Raw genomic sequence first — 16,981 nt, forward strand, 5'->3', positions numbered from 1 at the left:
AAACTTCTGGTACGTCAAAACAAACAAACAAACAAACAACAACAACAAACCAAGGCTATTTAACTTGGTCTCGGTTTAAGTGTAAGGGAAACCTTTGAGCTAGGTGAAGGCACCCGCAAGAATGCCTTGGGTTGTAGGAACATAAGGGCACTTTTTGCGGCTTTTGTTTGCGGGACAGGAGAACTTTTTGGAGATGTCCAGAAAGACTACAACCCTGCCCTCCTTTAAGGACAGGCATGATGAACCCTTCGTCTCTTCCCTGGAGGTGGTTTTGCGGGGCTGGACTCCGCCCTGAGCCCTGGATTCCACCTTGCTTTCAGGAGAAATGGGGGCATCAGCACTTGACCGTGGTCAGTATAGTTGCCTGGGAGCACTGAGTGTTGGGAAGCGGAGTGATGGCGTCGGTGTTCTGGTGGCTGGCCCACCCAGGCTCGTCTGGAAATCCCATGGTCTTGTGTAGATTATGTAGACAGAAGGCGGTGGAGGCCTTAACGCTTTGGCTGCTTCCAACGGTGCCCTGCCTCCTGGAACTGACCTGGGTACTCCCAGGTCAAGGGTCAAGGGTCACCGCTCTTGGAAAGGAGGAAGGGAGTGGAGTGGAATGCTGGCCCTGTGGCTGAACTGGGCTCTCGGCATTCCTGGGAGTTTTACTAGTGGCCGGTCCCAGCCACAGAGACGAGAAGGGAGAGGTTGGCTTTCCAGCCTCAGGAACTGCCTGGCCCCACAGGTTGTTAGGGAAATATGGCCAACTTCGGTGATCCTGGACTTGCAGGAAGAAGGGTTTCTGGGGAGCCTGCCTCAGGCCTGGAGTACCCCGTGATTCCGTAGTGAATGTTGATGCAGAGAGACCGTGTCTCCTGCCTGGAACCCCCAAGCTGAGCATGCTCAGGATTGGCTCTTACTAAAGCCAAGGCCCCTGGGTGGGATGGGGGATTCACCTTTCCCTTAGGGCAGCTTCAGCCGGCACCTTGGGGGTCACGGCTCACTTTGGACAGTGCCCCCTGTCCTGGACTTGTCTGTCTTGCCCACTCCTCCCTCCCTTTTGCCCCTGGGGAGCACTTTGGTTACTGGCTCTGTAATTCAACCTGTTGACTCCGGTTTCCTCAGCTGACAAAAGTGGAACCCCCCTTCCTCTTCCTTTCCCTACCTCCCCTCTCTCCCTTTCTCCACCCCTTCCTGCCCTCTTCCCTTTCTGTCTACTCCACTCCCTGCTCGCTCCGTCCTCCCCCCCATCTCCCCTTAGACGGGACTCCTTCCCAGCCTTCCTCCCCACTTACCCTGAAATCTGCCATCTGGGTCTCTCTCTAGAGCTTGAGCCCCCCCCCCCCCCCACAGTGATGTAAGAAACGCAGATACTGTCTCCTCTGCTGTGAAGGTTGTGGGTTGAGGGGGCCTTCTGTCTCGGAAGACAATGTTCTGGGGGCGTGAGGTAAGACACCGCCCTGAGGGAGGTATTGGAGCCACAGCTGAGAGTCAGAGATACAGTCCTGTCCTTAGAGCAGTGTAACGTGATGGCTGTCTGTCTTCCTGTTGTCCCTTGTCCGTTTGAGGCTTGACATCAGAGTGCTGCCACCGTGGCCACCTATATTCCAGGGGTGTCAGGCAACACCGCGTTCTCAGGGGGGTTACAGGTGAGCCTGACATTCAGAGCCGAGGTGCCTGCTTTTCTGAAGCTTCAGACATCACAGACAGTGGTGATGTCTTCTCTTCTGAGGCTCTCACCTCAGAACTTTCATGTTGGAGGACCTGCTGTGGCCCTGGAAGATGCAAGAGGCAGAGTCAGGGATGGGTGGTCCTTCCAGGCTGGCCCTAACTTCTGGGAGACACTCTCGCTTAGAGCTGTGTCGTGAGGAAGGCTCACCCTTCTGACTCAGGCGAGATGTGTCCAGGGTGATACAGTTCAGCCTTGTGTGGCACCTCCGAAGCATTGGGGTCTCACAGGAGCAGTCCACGCCTGTCCTCTGGGCACTAAAGGGTGTGTGTGGAGGATGCCATCCAGCTGGGTTCAGGAAGAGATCCAAGAGAGGGATTGCAGACCTGATTTCCAGAGTTCCCATTTCCGAGGCTGGCCAGTGCCATGGGCAGTGTGGGCACTGTGTCAGGGTGACCCCAGGTGACAGGCGCCTGGGGATGGGGACTTGGATGTTGGAGGCTCTCCGTGCCTCAGTTTCTACAGGGTGTGGTGGGTAGAAGCAGGGTCAGTTCCTATGTGGGGCCTGTGAAGGTGGCTGGCTGGTCTTGGTAGAAAAGGGGGGCATCTGGGGACATCTCTCCCTGGCCCTACAGAGTGGGTGAGATCCATGGGCCAGGCAGGTCCCTGAAGGCCCTGGATGGCATGTGGGGGGCTGGGTAGGTGCTGGATCCTTGTCGTCAGTGGACAAAGACTTTGTTTATAAACAGTTGTGTGACCCAGTTTAGATAACCCAGCGGGGAAGCCAGGGATCAACAGCAACCCTGGCTGGCATTTCTGCTTCAGAGCCGGTTCTTTCTCCGCGGATGTGAGGCATGAGTTTTGCTTTTTACTGTGACTCCAGTGAGGGTGTGGTTCCTGCTTAGTTCCCATGGAAACCTGTTGCTGCTGCCCTTCCTTATAAGGAATATAGGGGAGCCACCTCCCCCCTTCTCATTTTCCTCCTCCAGGGCATGTCTCTGAACCATCTCCTGCTACAGAGATCTGAATCCCATTTGGGAATGAGAAGATTTATCTTTTACGGCAAGGGCATTCTGAGATTTGAGGTTGCCAAAAAGCATTCCTTTCAGAATTTTCACAGCTACACCGGACGGAGGTGGGTCGGGTCCTGCCAAGACGTCCAAGAGCTGCTTTAATTAACTAATTAGTTATCCTCCTCTCCCTTTTTTCTGGAAAACACACCCTGGTTGTCATCGTCAAGGCTTTGGGGAAAGGCTTGACTATGGTGTTTTACCTAAATGACGCGAAATGGACCTGGGGTTTCGTTTTGTGCCCCATAGGTGCCGTTGCTTGGCCCCCAGGCCTCCACTAGGGGGCACCATTGATCACTTAAACTTTGTCCTTCATCCACTCATGGTGGCTGGTTTTGTTTGTTTAAGATGTTATTTTATTTGCATTAGTATTTTGCCTGTATGTATGTCTATGTGAAGGTGTCACATCTTAGAGTTACAGACAGCTGTGAGCTGCCATGTGGGTGCTGGGAATTGAACCCAGGTTGTTCAGAAGAGCAGTCAGCTGAGCCATCTCTCCAGCCCATGCGGGTCATTTTAAAAACTGGTCATTGGTTCTGTTTCGTGTTGGGGGCGGGGCTGTCATACCGTCTTTGGGGAAGATTTTTATTTTTCTAGTCAGCAACTTGTCCAACCAAAAGCAGCGTTTGGTCGACTTCAGATGAGATCTGGTGACAGATACCTCTGTCCTCTTTGTCCCAGGGACATCCTGATCACCAGCGTGGATGCCATGACAACGTTCAAGGACCTCTGTGAGGAAGTGCGAGACATGTGCGGCCTGCACCAGCAGCACCCGCTCACCCTCAAGTGGGTGGACAGCGAAGGTAGCCGCTGTCTCGGGATGGTCAGCCTGAACTCCAGGGCTTTGGCTAGGCAGCCTCCCCCAAGTACCGCTGAACTCGCTAGAGCCAACAGTTCCTGAATAGGGTGGCTACAAACAGGGTAGACAGGACCTGAGGCAGTCGGGGGCCACACTAAAAGCAAGGCAGAAAGGGGGTGCTTTGTGGGGGACTCAGCTCAGCTGCAGGGGAAGCTTTGTGCCCCTCCTGGCCCCCAGCCTACACAGCTCCTTCTCTGACTTGCCTTATCCTGGGGTGTTCTGGCAGCTGCTTGAGGAAGGCCTGGCTCTTCAATTCCCTAGAAGAACAGCGAGGCATCTGTTTCCCACTTCTTGATTTCTCTCTCTCTCCTCCCCTTCTTTCCCGTCTCTTACTCTCTTACTTTCTTTTCTCCCTTCTCCTCTCTCTCTTTTTCCCTTTCTCCTTTCCCTCCTTTCTGCCCCTCCTCCGCCTCTCTTGCTTTCTCTGAGTCCCTCTATCCTTGTCTCTGTTTCTTCCTTTCTCCTCTTTCCTTCCCACATTCAGACTCATAGAAACTGGGATGAGACAGGGCGGGGGTGGGGGGGTCGGGAGAGACTCCTTTTGCACAACCGACTACAGCTGCCAGTCGGAAGAACCGTGGGGCAGGCAGAACACTTGGCTTCCCCCATTTCAGCAGAATTACAGATACATGGGGCTGCTTGTACGCCTCTCTGTCCATCAAGCCTAGAAAGCAAGGACCTTTTCTTTTACCTAGGCCACCTGGAAGGAAGTTCTAGCTCTTGCTTGCTGCCTAGCAGGCTCTTAGAGCTCCCAAGGCTGTGAGTGAACGTGACTTCCTTCTGGGGCTGATAGGTTCTTTCATGGGAAGCTGAGGTCCCACGAGGGAAAATTAACTCATTGGTTTGGACGGCTGTTGTGGAGTCTCTCACGCTTGCTCTGTGCTGACCATGAGCAGTGAGACTTTGCCCACCCAGACCGCTGTCTGAAGTGCTGAGTAGCTCAACCCTCTTTGCCTTCGTGCCTCGGTCGCCTCATTGGTGCCTCTTGCCTCCTCCCCCTAGGCGACCCTTGTACCGTGTCCTCGCAGATGGAGCTGGAGGAGGCCTTCCGCCTGGTGTGCCAGGGCCGGGATGAAGTGCTTATCATCCATGGTGGGTGAGCTGGAGGTCAGACCCTTCCTCTGTCCACTCGGGCTGCTGTGGCAAACACCATAACCAAAGCCACGTGGGAGGAAAGGATTCGTTTAGCTTACACATCCTGATCACCGTCCATCTTTGAGAGAAGCCAGGGCAGGAACCTGGAGGCAGGAGCTGACGCAGACATACCTACCCAGGAGCAGTACTGCCTACAGTGGACGAGGTCCTCCCACACCAGTCAAGAAGATGTCACACAGACTTGCCTAAGGCCAATCTGATGGAGGCCTTGTCTCAGTCGAAGTTCCCAGATAACCCTGGCTTGTGTCAAGTGTACAAAACCAACCAGAACATAGCCTGAGGGGCTCTCCTCAGCTATGGGGATCTTTGTCTGACTCCCTGGTGATTGGGAAGACACGTGGAGCCTGCCAGTAGAAAACATGACGATGTTCTTATGTGTGAACGGAGGTGGCAACAGAAACATATTAATTACAAACCGTTTGGCCTATAGTTCAGTCCTATTACTAACTAGCTCTTACATCTAAATCAGCCCATTTCTATTAATCTATTGCCATGTGGCCATGGCTTTTACCCGTCTGCTGGCATGTTGTTCCTTGGGGCTGCTCACATCTCTCTAAACTCTACCCCTCCTCATCCCATTCCTTAGTTTGACTGCCTGGCTATTGGTCAGACAGCTTTTATTATTCACCAGTGAGAACAGTGCATATTTGTAGCATACATAAGCATCCCTTAGCACTTATGTATTTTTAAAAGTAAATTTATGGGATTGAAGAGATAGCTTAGTGCTTAAGAACACTTGTTCTTGCAGAGGACCTGGGTTCTGTTCCCAGCACACACATGGTGGCTAACCAGTGCCTCTTCTGACTTATGCAGGCTCCCACGTGCATGTGGTGCACCCACATTGAATCAGAGACACGCACGTACACATAAAAATAAATTAATTAATTAGAAATGTATCGTTTCATGTATTTATCTATTGTGTGTATGCATGGGTGCCACAATCCGTGTGTTGAGATCAGAGGACAGCCTCCATGAGTTGATTCCTCATGACGGAGGTCCCCGGGATCGGAGCTCAGGCTTGATGGTAGGCACCTTACACCCTGAGCCATCATCTGACACACACACTTACGTTCTGCTGGGCCTCGTGGCACAGGCTCGTAGACAGACTGAGAACATTCAAGACAACTCATGCTGTAGAGTTCATGAATGCCAGTGTGGACAGCTTAGCGAGACTTGGCTTCAAAATAAAAAGTAGACAGGGCAGAGCCAAGGATGTAGACTCGGTGGAAGAGAGCCTACCTAGCGTTCTCAAGACCCCAGGTTCAGTTCTTAGCGTGGCTTTTAAAGGTCGGTTTTCTAGATAATCGCTGTGCTTTCATGAGAACTGCTGGTTTTCCTTTGGCAGCTCTGCTCTCCGAAAGCATTTTTTCCCCCTGGAACTTACAAGTGGGGTTTGACCACGTGGGCTTTTGAGGTTCTGCTGAGGAAGGTCTTCCAAGAGTGGTCTCATGGGGACTGTGGAGAGCGCTTTGACCAGGGCAGGACTTTGCCTGAGAGACAGTGTTAACGGTCCACTGTTACTAACCTTGTCCTTTTCTTTCTTTCTGTCCAGTTTTCCCAAGCATCCCGGAACAGCCAGGCATGCCTTGTCCTGGGGAAGACAGTGAGTGTTCAGTTTCCTTTCAATTTTACTTTGTTTTACTTTATGTGATATGATGTTTTCTGCCGGTTTCTGTGTCTGTGAGCCATGTGAGCACCCGGTACCTGCAGAGGCCAGGAGAGGGCGTCGGATCCCCTGAAACTGGAATCATAGTTATCAGCCCCCATGTGGGCGCTGGGAATCAAACCCAGATTCTCTGCAAGAGCAGCCGGTGCTCTTAACCCCTGAGCCATCCCTCCAGCCCGAGTGCTCCATTTTTAAATTTCTAACATGTGCCATGTGCTACAGGTATCTGGTTCGTCGTATCAGGGTGGTAGGTGGGTGCCTTGTGTGAACCCGAGTCGTTCACCAAGATGAGGAATCCAACCTCAGGGTGAACGGACCGTAAACTTGAGAGCTCTTTCACTTTTGCTGGCTCCCCCGGTTTCCATGGATATGATGCAGCTGACTGGTGCTTTGTCGGCAGTTGGGGAGGTGAGGGAAAGAGGTGTGGCCGGCCTGGTTGTCAGGTGGCACAGTAGAAGGTCCACAAAGCTTCCTGGTTTGTTCCATGAGGAAAATGCCCAGGCCAGGACGCCTGGACACTGCTCCTATGCGTCTGTACCGCTGTATCTGCTCCACGCAGACCACTCCGGGCCTGGCCTTCCTGTCTTGTGTTGATCTGTTGATTTTTTTTTCCTCCTCTGGTCTGTTGGTTGAAGATGAGGGAAGCAGGTCCTAGGAGTGGCGGGATCCAAGGAGAGCTTGGCCCTTGCCTCTGATTGTATCCTGGAGGCCATGCTTGGGTGCTAAGGAGTGACAAGGCTCCTGGGGGTGACAACTCTTGGCTTCCCTGGCCGATGAAGAAGTACCTGAGGTTGCACAACCCAGTGTGATTAGGAGGCAGGTGCTCAGCTCATGTGTTTTGCCTCCGGTAGGATGGGGAACCGGCCCAGGGCCACAGGGTAGGACAGCAGGTGAGATTATCGGTCAGGTGTCTATGTGTGTGTATGGGGTGTTGCCCTAAAGAGGCCTTTGACAGACTGGGTGGTGTGGAACCCATGACACGGGATTTTCCAGCCCAAGTCCCAGGTAGCCCGTGCAGAGTCCTTAGGGCAGGTGGCCAGCATGTTGTTTCCTTGTCCTTGTGGAATACTCCCTAATGCTCCAGGACCCTCCCTCTGGGGTGCCTGCGTCCCAAGGAGGGACAGGCATCTGGACAGCGTGTGTATGAGTATGTAAAACAGTAACATAAAGCGTGGGCTGGCAAGATGGTTCAGTTCTCACCTGATGACCTGAGTACAGTCCCTGCAGCCCTACTGAGTTGTCATCTGCCTCCAAACACGCAGCTAACACGGTACTCACATCATATGCACATACACGTCACACTGGCACACATATATCTGCACTCACATACATCATACACGCATATGTATGCTCACACAATGATAACAAAGTTCTAAAATTAAAAAAAAAGATCAGGAAAAAATGCATAGCTCAACAAACGGCATTTTAAAAAAGAACAAGCTGAAGCAGCCGAGGAGGGAAGATGAGGTCGCCCTGTCCATCCCCCTCCTTGACCTTCACACTGCCTGCGGGTCAGCAGGGACATTTCGGGTGGTGCCTGGCTGTCACCTGGATGGATTGGCTGTGGTAACAAGATTATGTTCATGTGTTCTGCCTTACATCCAGGTGGCCCCTGTAACCACTAGAGGGTTTGTGCTTCTGCCTCGGCTCTGTCTCAGCTCTGTCCCAGGGTGCAAAACCTGCCGGTTTGCTGTTTGTGTGTAAATGCTGTAGGGAGGGTCCCTCGAGTGGGTGGCCTGTCACCATACAGTTCTGCCACTGGATGTCTAAGAGCTTGGGGTCTCTGTTGAAGTGGAAGCTGGGTGTGACGAGGTGGGTCCGTTTTGTCCTGTGGGCATGCAGAAAATGCGGCTGAGCCTTAAGAAGAGCCTTAAGTAGGTCCTTGAGATGCTTGCTGGGGTGGCTCCGGCTCTGATAGACACTCAGTTTTGTCAGAACATTCCATGGAACCTTTGCTGAGTACCACAGGAGATGGGTGGATGATTGACAAGCCAGGGTCTTCCTCTCGCACTTAGGACTGTCCCTTCCCTGGCTGGCTGGTGCACTGGGGTACAGAAAGGCCTTCGTCTCCTTGCAGTCTGGACTGTGTGAAACAACAGGGTCCTGGCACAGGGTCTCCCACCTGATGTTTGTACCCGTCTTTGACATGCCAAAACCGTGTGACTTCACTGCCCGCAAGAACATTTGTGTTTATAGTTTTGCTGAGGATCAATGAGGAGGGTCTGCATGGTGGGATGTTTGTTTGTTTTTTGAGACAGGGTTTCCCTGTGTAGCTCTGGAGCCTCTCCTGGAACTCGCTCTGTAGACCAGGCTGGCCTCGAACTCACAGAGATCCGCCTGCCTCTGCCTCCTGATTAAAGGAGTGTGGATTAAAGGCGTGTGCGTCACCACTGCCAGGCGTGCTGGTGGGATATAAACGACGAGGGTGAATCTCCTTGAGCTTCAGTGTGAGACGGATGGACAGACACATGGGCAGATCACAGCCAGCGGTGGATACCAGTTTGAAAACTTTGCAGGACCTGGTTGCCGTGGAACAGGCTTTTAGGGACCGCCAGTCCCCAAATCATGACATAGAGACTTAATAATTATGGAAACTCATCCTTTGCTTAGGCTTGTTTCTGACCAGCTCTTATAAATAACCCATTTCTGTTCATCTTCTGCTGTCAGGTGTCTCGTGGCTTTCACCTCTCCTCTTGCATGTTCTGCTTCCTCTGCATCTGGCTAGCAACTCCACTTTTCTCCTTGTCAGAGCTCTCTCTGTCCAGAAGTCCCGCCTATACTTCCTGCCTAGCTATTGGCTGTTCAGCTTTATATTACACCAACCACAGAGACACATCTTCACACTGTAAAGGAATATTCGGCATTTCTAAGACAGTAAAACTATATGCAATAAGAGCAATTATCAGTAAGAATTACATTTACAATGTCCATTTCATTTACATTTGGCAAATTTAGAGAAAATTCTCTACTGTGTGTCTTATCTTAGTCCACAGTTTTATACCTAAACCATTTCTTGTCACAAATTGTATTTCCATCCTAAAAAGATCTTTTAAACATCCTTTTAGATAAACTACTTAAGCTTTTCTGTTTCTCAATCTTAAAAACTTTACACCTCTTCTGTCAGTTTCTTTCCTGAATTTGGTAACAAGGAAAACTGTAAAACTGTAACTATCTTTATTCCCACCAGAGGTCTTTGATTCCCACCAGAGACCTGAGAAGGCTAAAATGTTACCTGACTGAATAGTAAGTGTAGAGAAAGCAACTTCTAAAACTATAGAAATGACAGAGACATCGGACTGCCTGAACAGTCACCTGCAGCATTGGGACATCCATCTGCAGTCTACAGGCCTAGAATGTCCGACCGATTTTTCTGTGAAGCAGGAGTTTTTGAAGGACTTACCTACTTGTCCTGGCAAAGTCTGGCAGTTGCTTTCTTTTGTGTCCTGCTTGTCCAGTTTGGACAGCATACTGTCAGCGGTCAAGGCAATGGGAGTTTCTTGCCCAAATAGCCAACTTTCGTCACAGTGAAAGCAAACTTTGTATGGAGGTTCTTTGATGCCCATCATCATTTTTTGAAGTAAACTGGTGCTGCCAGGAGCAGACGTGTCTCACTGTCATGAAAGCCTTGTGTTGCTAAAACATTTTAGATGCCATATTCTGTAAGTCTTTGAAGTTTTTGAAGATCTCCTGTTATCTAAAATATGTCTCTGTTATAACCTTGAAAACACACACACACACATATACACGTACAAGCCCCATGCAGTCTGCTTTGTCAGAATTCTTTTGACTTCTGGGAACCTTAATCTATCTTTCTTTCTTTCTTTCTTTCTTTCTTTCTTTCTTTCTCTCTCTCTCTGTCTCTCTCTCTCTGTCTCTCTCTCTCTCTTTCTTTCTTTCTTTCTTCAAGACAAAGTTTCTCTGTGGTTTTCTTTCTTTCTTTTCTTTTCTTTTTTTTTTTTTTTTTTGGTTTTTCGAGACAGGGTTTCTCTGTGGCTTTGGAGCCTGTCCTGGAACTAGCTCTGTAGACCCAGGCTGGTCTTGAACTCACAGAGATCCGCCTGCCTCTGCCTCCCGAGTGCTGGGATTAAAGGTGTGCGCCACCATCGCCCGGCTCTTCTCTGTGGTTTTGGAGCCAGTCCTGGAACTTGCTCTGTAGATCAGGTTGGCCTTGAACTCACAGAGATCTGCCTGCCTCTGCTTCCTAAATGTGTGTGTGTGTGTGTGTGTGTGTTAAAGGTGTGTGCCACCAGGGGCTGGAGAGATGGCTCAGAGGTTAAGAGCATTGCCTGCTCTTCCAAAAGGTCCTGAGTTCAATTCCCAGCAACCACATGATGGCTCACAATCATCTGTAATGGGGTCTGGTGCCCTCTGCTGGCTTGCAGGCATACACACAGACAGAATATTGCATACGTAATAAATAAATAAATAAATATTAAAAAAGAAAAACAACAACAAAAGGTGTGTGCCACCACCGCCTGATTCTTCTTTTTTCTTAATTTTAAAATGGGATTTTTTTCTCTTTTTTTTGTTTGATTTTTTTTTTGTTTTTTTGGTTGACTAGATACTAGCTTTTGTCAGTGGGTTGTTCTGTACTCATTGAGATGATCGTGTTTGTTTGTTTGTTTATTTTCAAAACTCCTGTTAATGTGCCCACTACACTGACCATGTTGTTTACTGACGTGGAGGGTGGTGTGGCCATGAGTGCAGGGACCTGTGGAGACCAGAAGAGGGCATCAGATCCCCTGTAGCTGGAGTTACAGGAAGCTGTTAGCCTCCTGGCCTGAGTGTGGGTGCTGAGCACCGAACTGGGTCCTTGGGGAAAGCAAAAAGGTTGTTGTTGTTGTTGTTGTTGTTGTTGTTGTTGTTGTTGTTGATTTTCAAGACAGGGTTTCTCTGTGTAACAGTCCTTAACTGTCCTGGAACTCACTATGTAGACCAGACTGGCTTCGAATTCACAGAGATCCACCTGCCTCAGCCCCCCCAAGTGCTGGGATTAAAGACCACCACCTCCCAGCTTGCAGGACGTTCTCTTAACTACTGAGCCATCTCTTCAGTCTGAAACTAATCAATTTTTTAATTTGAATTTTCCTTGGATCCTATGAGTTCCTCTTGGTCATGATATATAGTGTTTTTTTTACTAGGTTGCTAAATTTGTTTTGCTAGTGTTTTATTGGGGATTTTTTTTTTCTTTTTAATGGCCATTGATGTTGATCATGAGATTCAGGGCCCACTGGGACAATGATAAAGACACCCATCTTGGGCTTCTGATTTAACCACACCTACAAATTAGGTCTTACCAGCAAGTTTTAGGGAAAGGGTGTGGGCACGTCACAGTGGGCATGTCAGTGTTCAGACACCCTCAGGTGGTGGCTACATTGAGGTCCATCTGCCCTCTTCTCCTGTAGGTTGGTGGGCTGCTCTGACTTCTTTTCCAGTCCCACTTTGTGGGTGGACTTACACTGTTGTGCTAGAGGCTGTGTGTGACTGGGGTGACAGTGGGGTACCACTTGGGGTTGGGTCCCTGGGGTTCTGAAGTGGATATCAGATTTATGCAGGGCAGGAAAAACTTCCAGGTCTGTCCCTCGTCCCAGTTCACCTCCCTCTTGATTTCCGTCTATGCTTCCAACCTGGGGAGCTGCTCTGGCTGCTATTCCCCCGTTACATGCTTCCTAGAGGTCATCATAACTGTGGGCCAGCAGCAAGCAGGCTTGGGCAGATAACACCTTGGCAGGGGTGTGGTCGCCAAAGGAAGCCGAAGTGGGAACCTGTTCAGGGAACAGCCTGGAGCTCTTGGGGCGTGCTGTGTGTAACCCGAAGGTGCTGCTCTTGGGGTGTGCTTTGTGTAACCCGAAGGTGCTGGGACCAGATTGGTGGGTGCTCAGTAGGAGGACAGCGGCCTGGTCTTCAGAAGGCTTTGGTTCCATCCCTAGTATTGGAGAGAGGACAAAAAAATGAATTTGTGTGACATTCGTGTGGCTACCACCTTATTGGCTACCATACATGCAGTGTGACTGTGCAGGCAGGGGAAGTGTGTAGTGCCTCAGTTTCCCCCTCTCTAAGCGAGGACTGTGAAACTCATGACCTTGAGAAGGGTACGTGCCTATGTTCCCTGCATTTGGGAGGTAACCTCCCAAGTGTTCTCTAATGAGTTTGAGGCTAGCCTTGACTAGTCCGAGACCCTATCTCAGAAAAACAAAACAAAGAGCCATAAAAACAAAGGCTTTGCTGGAATAAGTTCAGGGAAGCCAATTCTCTGATAGCCCGCTGTACCTGCCAGGGGTGATCAGGTGCAAGCAGGAGTTCCCGACCCAGTGCCGGCAATTAAACCTTTGCCTGGTCCATCCCTTGTCCTAGAGATTGGGAGGAAGTGAGCCAGGCTCAGGGTGGGAGCTGGCAGGTAAACCGAGGTAGATCTTGGTAGACTGTTGCCCTAAGCAAACATGCAGAGTCTCCTCCGGTCCCGCAAGACTGGCGAGTATTTATAGGTAGGCCTATTGTTTCGTTAAAAGTCTCCTTTCATTCAGACTTGTCTCTGAAAATTATTTGCGACAAATTGGGAAAGCTACTTTTGCTCTTAAAATAGGCTCCTAACAAAATTAGCCACTAAGCCATGCAGCCTGCATTTTCTAGAGCTTTTTTGCAAAGCTGGATATTTTGGGCTGGACTGGAGGAGAGAGATTGGCCAGAGACAATGTTTGTGATGTGGTGCTAATTTTTATGTTAGACACATTTTTTTTTCTTGTTGAGGTCCCTCACGGATGTCACGGTTCAGTTATCGTATGATTTTATAATCTTAGTCAAGGGCTTGCCAGGTTTCTAGCACAGGGCCAGGACCTAAGTGGTCTTCACCAACAGCTCCTCTGAGTGTCATTGTATTGTACCTCAGTGAGTGTCCCAATAAAACTTTCACAGACACCAAAGACTATTTCAGATATGGTCATGAATTTTAAAATATTATTATCTTATTTAACCAATTAAAAATATAAGGTTTTGGGGTTTTTGTTTTGTTTTTTGTTTGTTTGTATTTTTAAGGGCTGCAAATTTAGCCCACAGCTTCGTACAGAGTAGGCAAGCGTTGTACCACTGAACGACACCCACAACCCTAGGCGGGCTTTCCATTTGCAGTCCGCTTCTTCCTCTCCCTGCCTTAGCCTCTCAAGTGGTAGGTAGAATTGCAGGTCTGCCACCACCACAACTCAAGAGTCGTTCTTACCCTGCTTGGCTGGAGCACCAGGTGCCGTGCTCTGCCTTGCCTCGTTTGTAGAAGAGGGGCCTTGAGTGCCCTGTTTATAAGTTTCCCTTTTTTCTGAAGTGCCTGTGCACAGCTGGTCAGCTGCCAAAAGAGGGAAGCTTTGTCCCTGGAGGCGTGGCTTCCCTCTCTCCAGGGTCTGACTGAAGGAGCTGGATCTGAACCCAGAGCTCAGACAAACAAACACAGACCTGTGAGCCGATGCCTCTGTGCTGCAGATGTGGCATAGCCAGCAGGTCGGGGTAGGCCAGCCCCGAGGAGGGGGTCCTCGTGGGAAGGCATTGGGTCAAGCGGTCCATCACTGACTCCCAGTCAGTCTGGGGCACCAGGTTGGCTGTAGCCCGGCAAGGCACAGCACCGTGTGTTAGGTTCCACATTGTTACACTGTGTGATGGATCACCCCCTCACCTTGGCCTCCATGAGGGTGGTACCAGGTCAGCGAGATTCGCTCGGATCCCTGGGAAAACTCTTTCCTGTTCCTACGTGGAGGGTAGCCCACTGTTACCCTCCATGTGGTGGGGTCCATGTAATGGTTGCACCTACAGTATGCAAAGGCCGTTTGACCTAGGAGTTGGCCTGAATTGAATGGGCCGTAGTCCTCTCATCCTGGGCACTGGATAGTCCAGTGCTTGGGACCCTTGGGCTTGTGTGTGGAGTCCATCTGATTGCATATCATAGGCCATTGTTACGCCTGGAGTTGCTGCACCCAGAATCCCAGCCTGGTGCTGATCGGGAGGACCCCAGCCACCTGGGGTGTTTCCCCATATGTGGCGTTTTAAAGACTGCTAAGTAGGAGCCCTCCTTGGCTGGGCTCTGGCTGGCTTTCCTCCTGTCCGGCAGGGCAGGCTCAGCACAGAGACGCTTGTTTTCGTGTGACGTCAGCTCCTCCGTATCCATGCCGTGTTTTAGTTTGTGCCTCAGCTGCCGGCTGTAGCTTCCCAGGGGAGCCGGGTACCACCCGGGCCTGGAGACATGAGGAGGCAGAGACGTGAGAGGCGGGGAGCAGGACAGCCAACCTTGTATTAGATGTCTGCTCCTCCGGCAGCAGCCCACCCTGCCTTTTGTCGATCTGGAGACCCACCCCGCCTATTGTCGGTCCAGGAGGCCAGGGTCGCAGCATCGGCTCCTTAAAGGGACGGAAGATGCCTCCTTGCACGCCCACCTTCGGTAGAGCATAAAGAATCCTGTGCTGGGGAGGCCGCCGAGAAAGCCGGTAAGTAATGCACGGCTCTCCTGTGGGTTTTCCATCAGGCCTAAGGTGGTGGCGTTGCAGGCCTCACGGATGCGGTGGCCGGGGCCGCGGAGCTCAAGTCAATGCTTCAGGTCTCATCTTGGCTCCGCCACAGCCTGCGTGGTGCACAGATGTTCCAGCACCGAGTCGACCAGGGCATGGATGCTGCCGCAGCATCTCACGGCGGCGGCGGCGATGTGGGGTGGCGGGGGGGGGGGGGGGGGGGGGGGGGGGGGGGGGGGGGGGGGGGGGGGGGGGGGGGGGGGGGGGGGGGGGGGGGGGGGGGGAAGCACGCCGAGAGGCTGTTGTCTTCCCTGGTGACAGGTTTTCAGAAAAATAAGCCATATAGTGAAGCATGCCGAGCTGCCTGTGCAGCTGACGGGAATGCAAGGAAAGGAGATGGTGCACGGATGTACGTGCGGGAGGCCTGGGGTGGGCAGAGCTGCTGCAGAGCCAGCCCGGCCAGGTCCCGGGAAGCCTCTCCCCTCACTTAGCCTAGCCCTGGGGATGCCTCCAGCAACTGGGCAGTGTGTTGCTGTGACTGGGATTTTGCAGCCGGGAATCTGTGTCGTGGTCGGAGGGAACATGCATCTCCGCCGCTCCTTCCTCTCCCTGCATTGCTGCTAGCGGCTGGATTAGTGGGACCACAATGGTGAGGTCTGGTCTCCCGCCTGGCACTCAAACAACCAGCACCTGTTTCCATAAACAAGCGCATCTCTGGCTGGTCGGCTTACAGGGGCGAGCCTGCCCTGCCTTTCTGAGCGGTGGCTTTGCATGGGCAGCCGCCTCGTGCTGGAGTCTGGGTGGCACGAAAGGGACCAACGTGCACCCGGGTTCTTGGATGTCGGCAGGCAGTGCGTCCTCGGCGCCCCGTTTTCTGCCCTGAGATGGTTGGAGGTAGATTGAGATGGGTCTGAGGGCTGTTTGGGGATTGAGGGTGAGGGGCATGCATGGGAATGGGGATGCTTTTCTGACGACCATTTTGCAAGGGTTTTTGCTTTTTTTTTTTTTTTTTTTTTTTAAACAAAAACAACTACCAGCTTCCCCTACCAAGCTGGCAGGGGCCTTGGGGCCTGGAGAACCAGGTTGTCCAAAGGTATCGCTCCCTCACTTCCTCGTTTGGAGTGTGCAGAGAGACATCCCCCCCCTCCATGGGGGGGTGTATAGACTGCCCTTCCCCCAGGCATGGGCTGTTCCATGCAACCAGAATGGGTCTCAAGGGTGGCTTGTTTGTTTGGGGCCCTAGAATTACCAAATGTGGCTTGTGGATGGGTTTGAGACAAGAACGGCAACAGGGGTGCTTGCTTGCTTGCTAGGGAGGAGAAACGAGCTGTGTCATAGTTCTCTGGGATGCATGGGTGTCGTGGCCTCTTTCCGTTTGCCAGACGGCTTGCTTGCGGTGCATAGCCAACTTGAACCATCAGCAAGTGGACCGGTAACCAAGGCTTCCAGACTGGCACTGGGGCTTGAGGTCTCCCTGGTAGGTTTTGGCCCAGTGCTCCTTGGTAGTTTCACAGAAACATGGTCAGGGACAGCTCCCAGGAACCAACGGGTCCCCCTGGCAAAGCCATCCCCTACGGATGCTGGCGGAACACAGAGTGGGTCGTGGCTGCGTTGTTAATGGTATTTGTGTCCTGACCAAGTCTGCGTGGAGACCACCGTCATGGGCTTCCAGCGGACCCCTTTCCCGTCTCTGTAAAGTTCAGAGGCTCCGGTAGTTATGTAAGAACTTAGCTGTGAGCTCCGTTCCTGCCTCCTAGACTTCGTCCCTGATCTCAGGCTGTGCTACCCTGCAGCACTTGCTGGCCTGCCTGTCATTCCTGTCATGCAGGTCAGAGTGTCCATGGGGTCCCTGGAGCTCCTGTCGTTTCATTCCAAGAGCTGCAGGTAGGTGCCCCGGTAGCTTCAGGCCTCCGGCTGGGGTGTAGGAACCATTGGAGTTGGCCGCGGGGCCAGTGAATGTTCTTGGAAGTTTTCCCACATTGTGTTGTCTAATCTCTGATACGTCTGTGGAGTGTTCTGGGCACTGCAAATGAGCCAAGGTCTGACCACAAGGAGACTGTCCAGGGGTTTGGGCTCCAAACTGTCCTAATATAGAGT

At 51.6% G+C, this 16,981-nt stretch overlaps 1 protein-coding gene across 2 annotated transcripts in view; it reads left to right on the forward strand.

Annotated features, from left to right (window-relative positions):
- Positions 1–6: 6 nt before the first annotated feature.
- The window catches only part of Prkcz (protein kinase C zeta), a 101,686-nt gene continuing 84,711 nt past the window's right edge, over positions 7–16,981 (forward strand). For both annotated transcript variants that reach the window (XM_050153142.1, XM_050153141.1), the window contains exons 1-3: positions 7–3,524; positions 4,583–4,672; positions 6,288–6,338. In XM_050153142.1, the coding sequence (XP_050009099.1) occupies positions 3,362–3,524; positions 4,583–4,672; positions 6,288–6,338 (304 nt within the window). In that variant the 5' untranslated portion in view covers positions 7–3,361. The remainder of the gene's footprint in view (positions 3,525–4,582; positions 4,673–6,287; positions 6,339–16,981) is intronic.

The sequence above is a fragment of the Alexandromys fortis genome, unplaced genomic scaffold, assembly GCF_014885135.2.
Source record: "Alexandromys fortis isolate MF-2015 unplaced genomic scaffold, M_Fortis_MF-2015_v1.1 scaffold_88, whole genome shotgun sequence".
Lineage (NCBI taxonomy): Eukaryota > Metazoa > Chordata > Mammalia > Rodentia > Cricetidae > Alexandromys > Alexandromys fortis.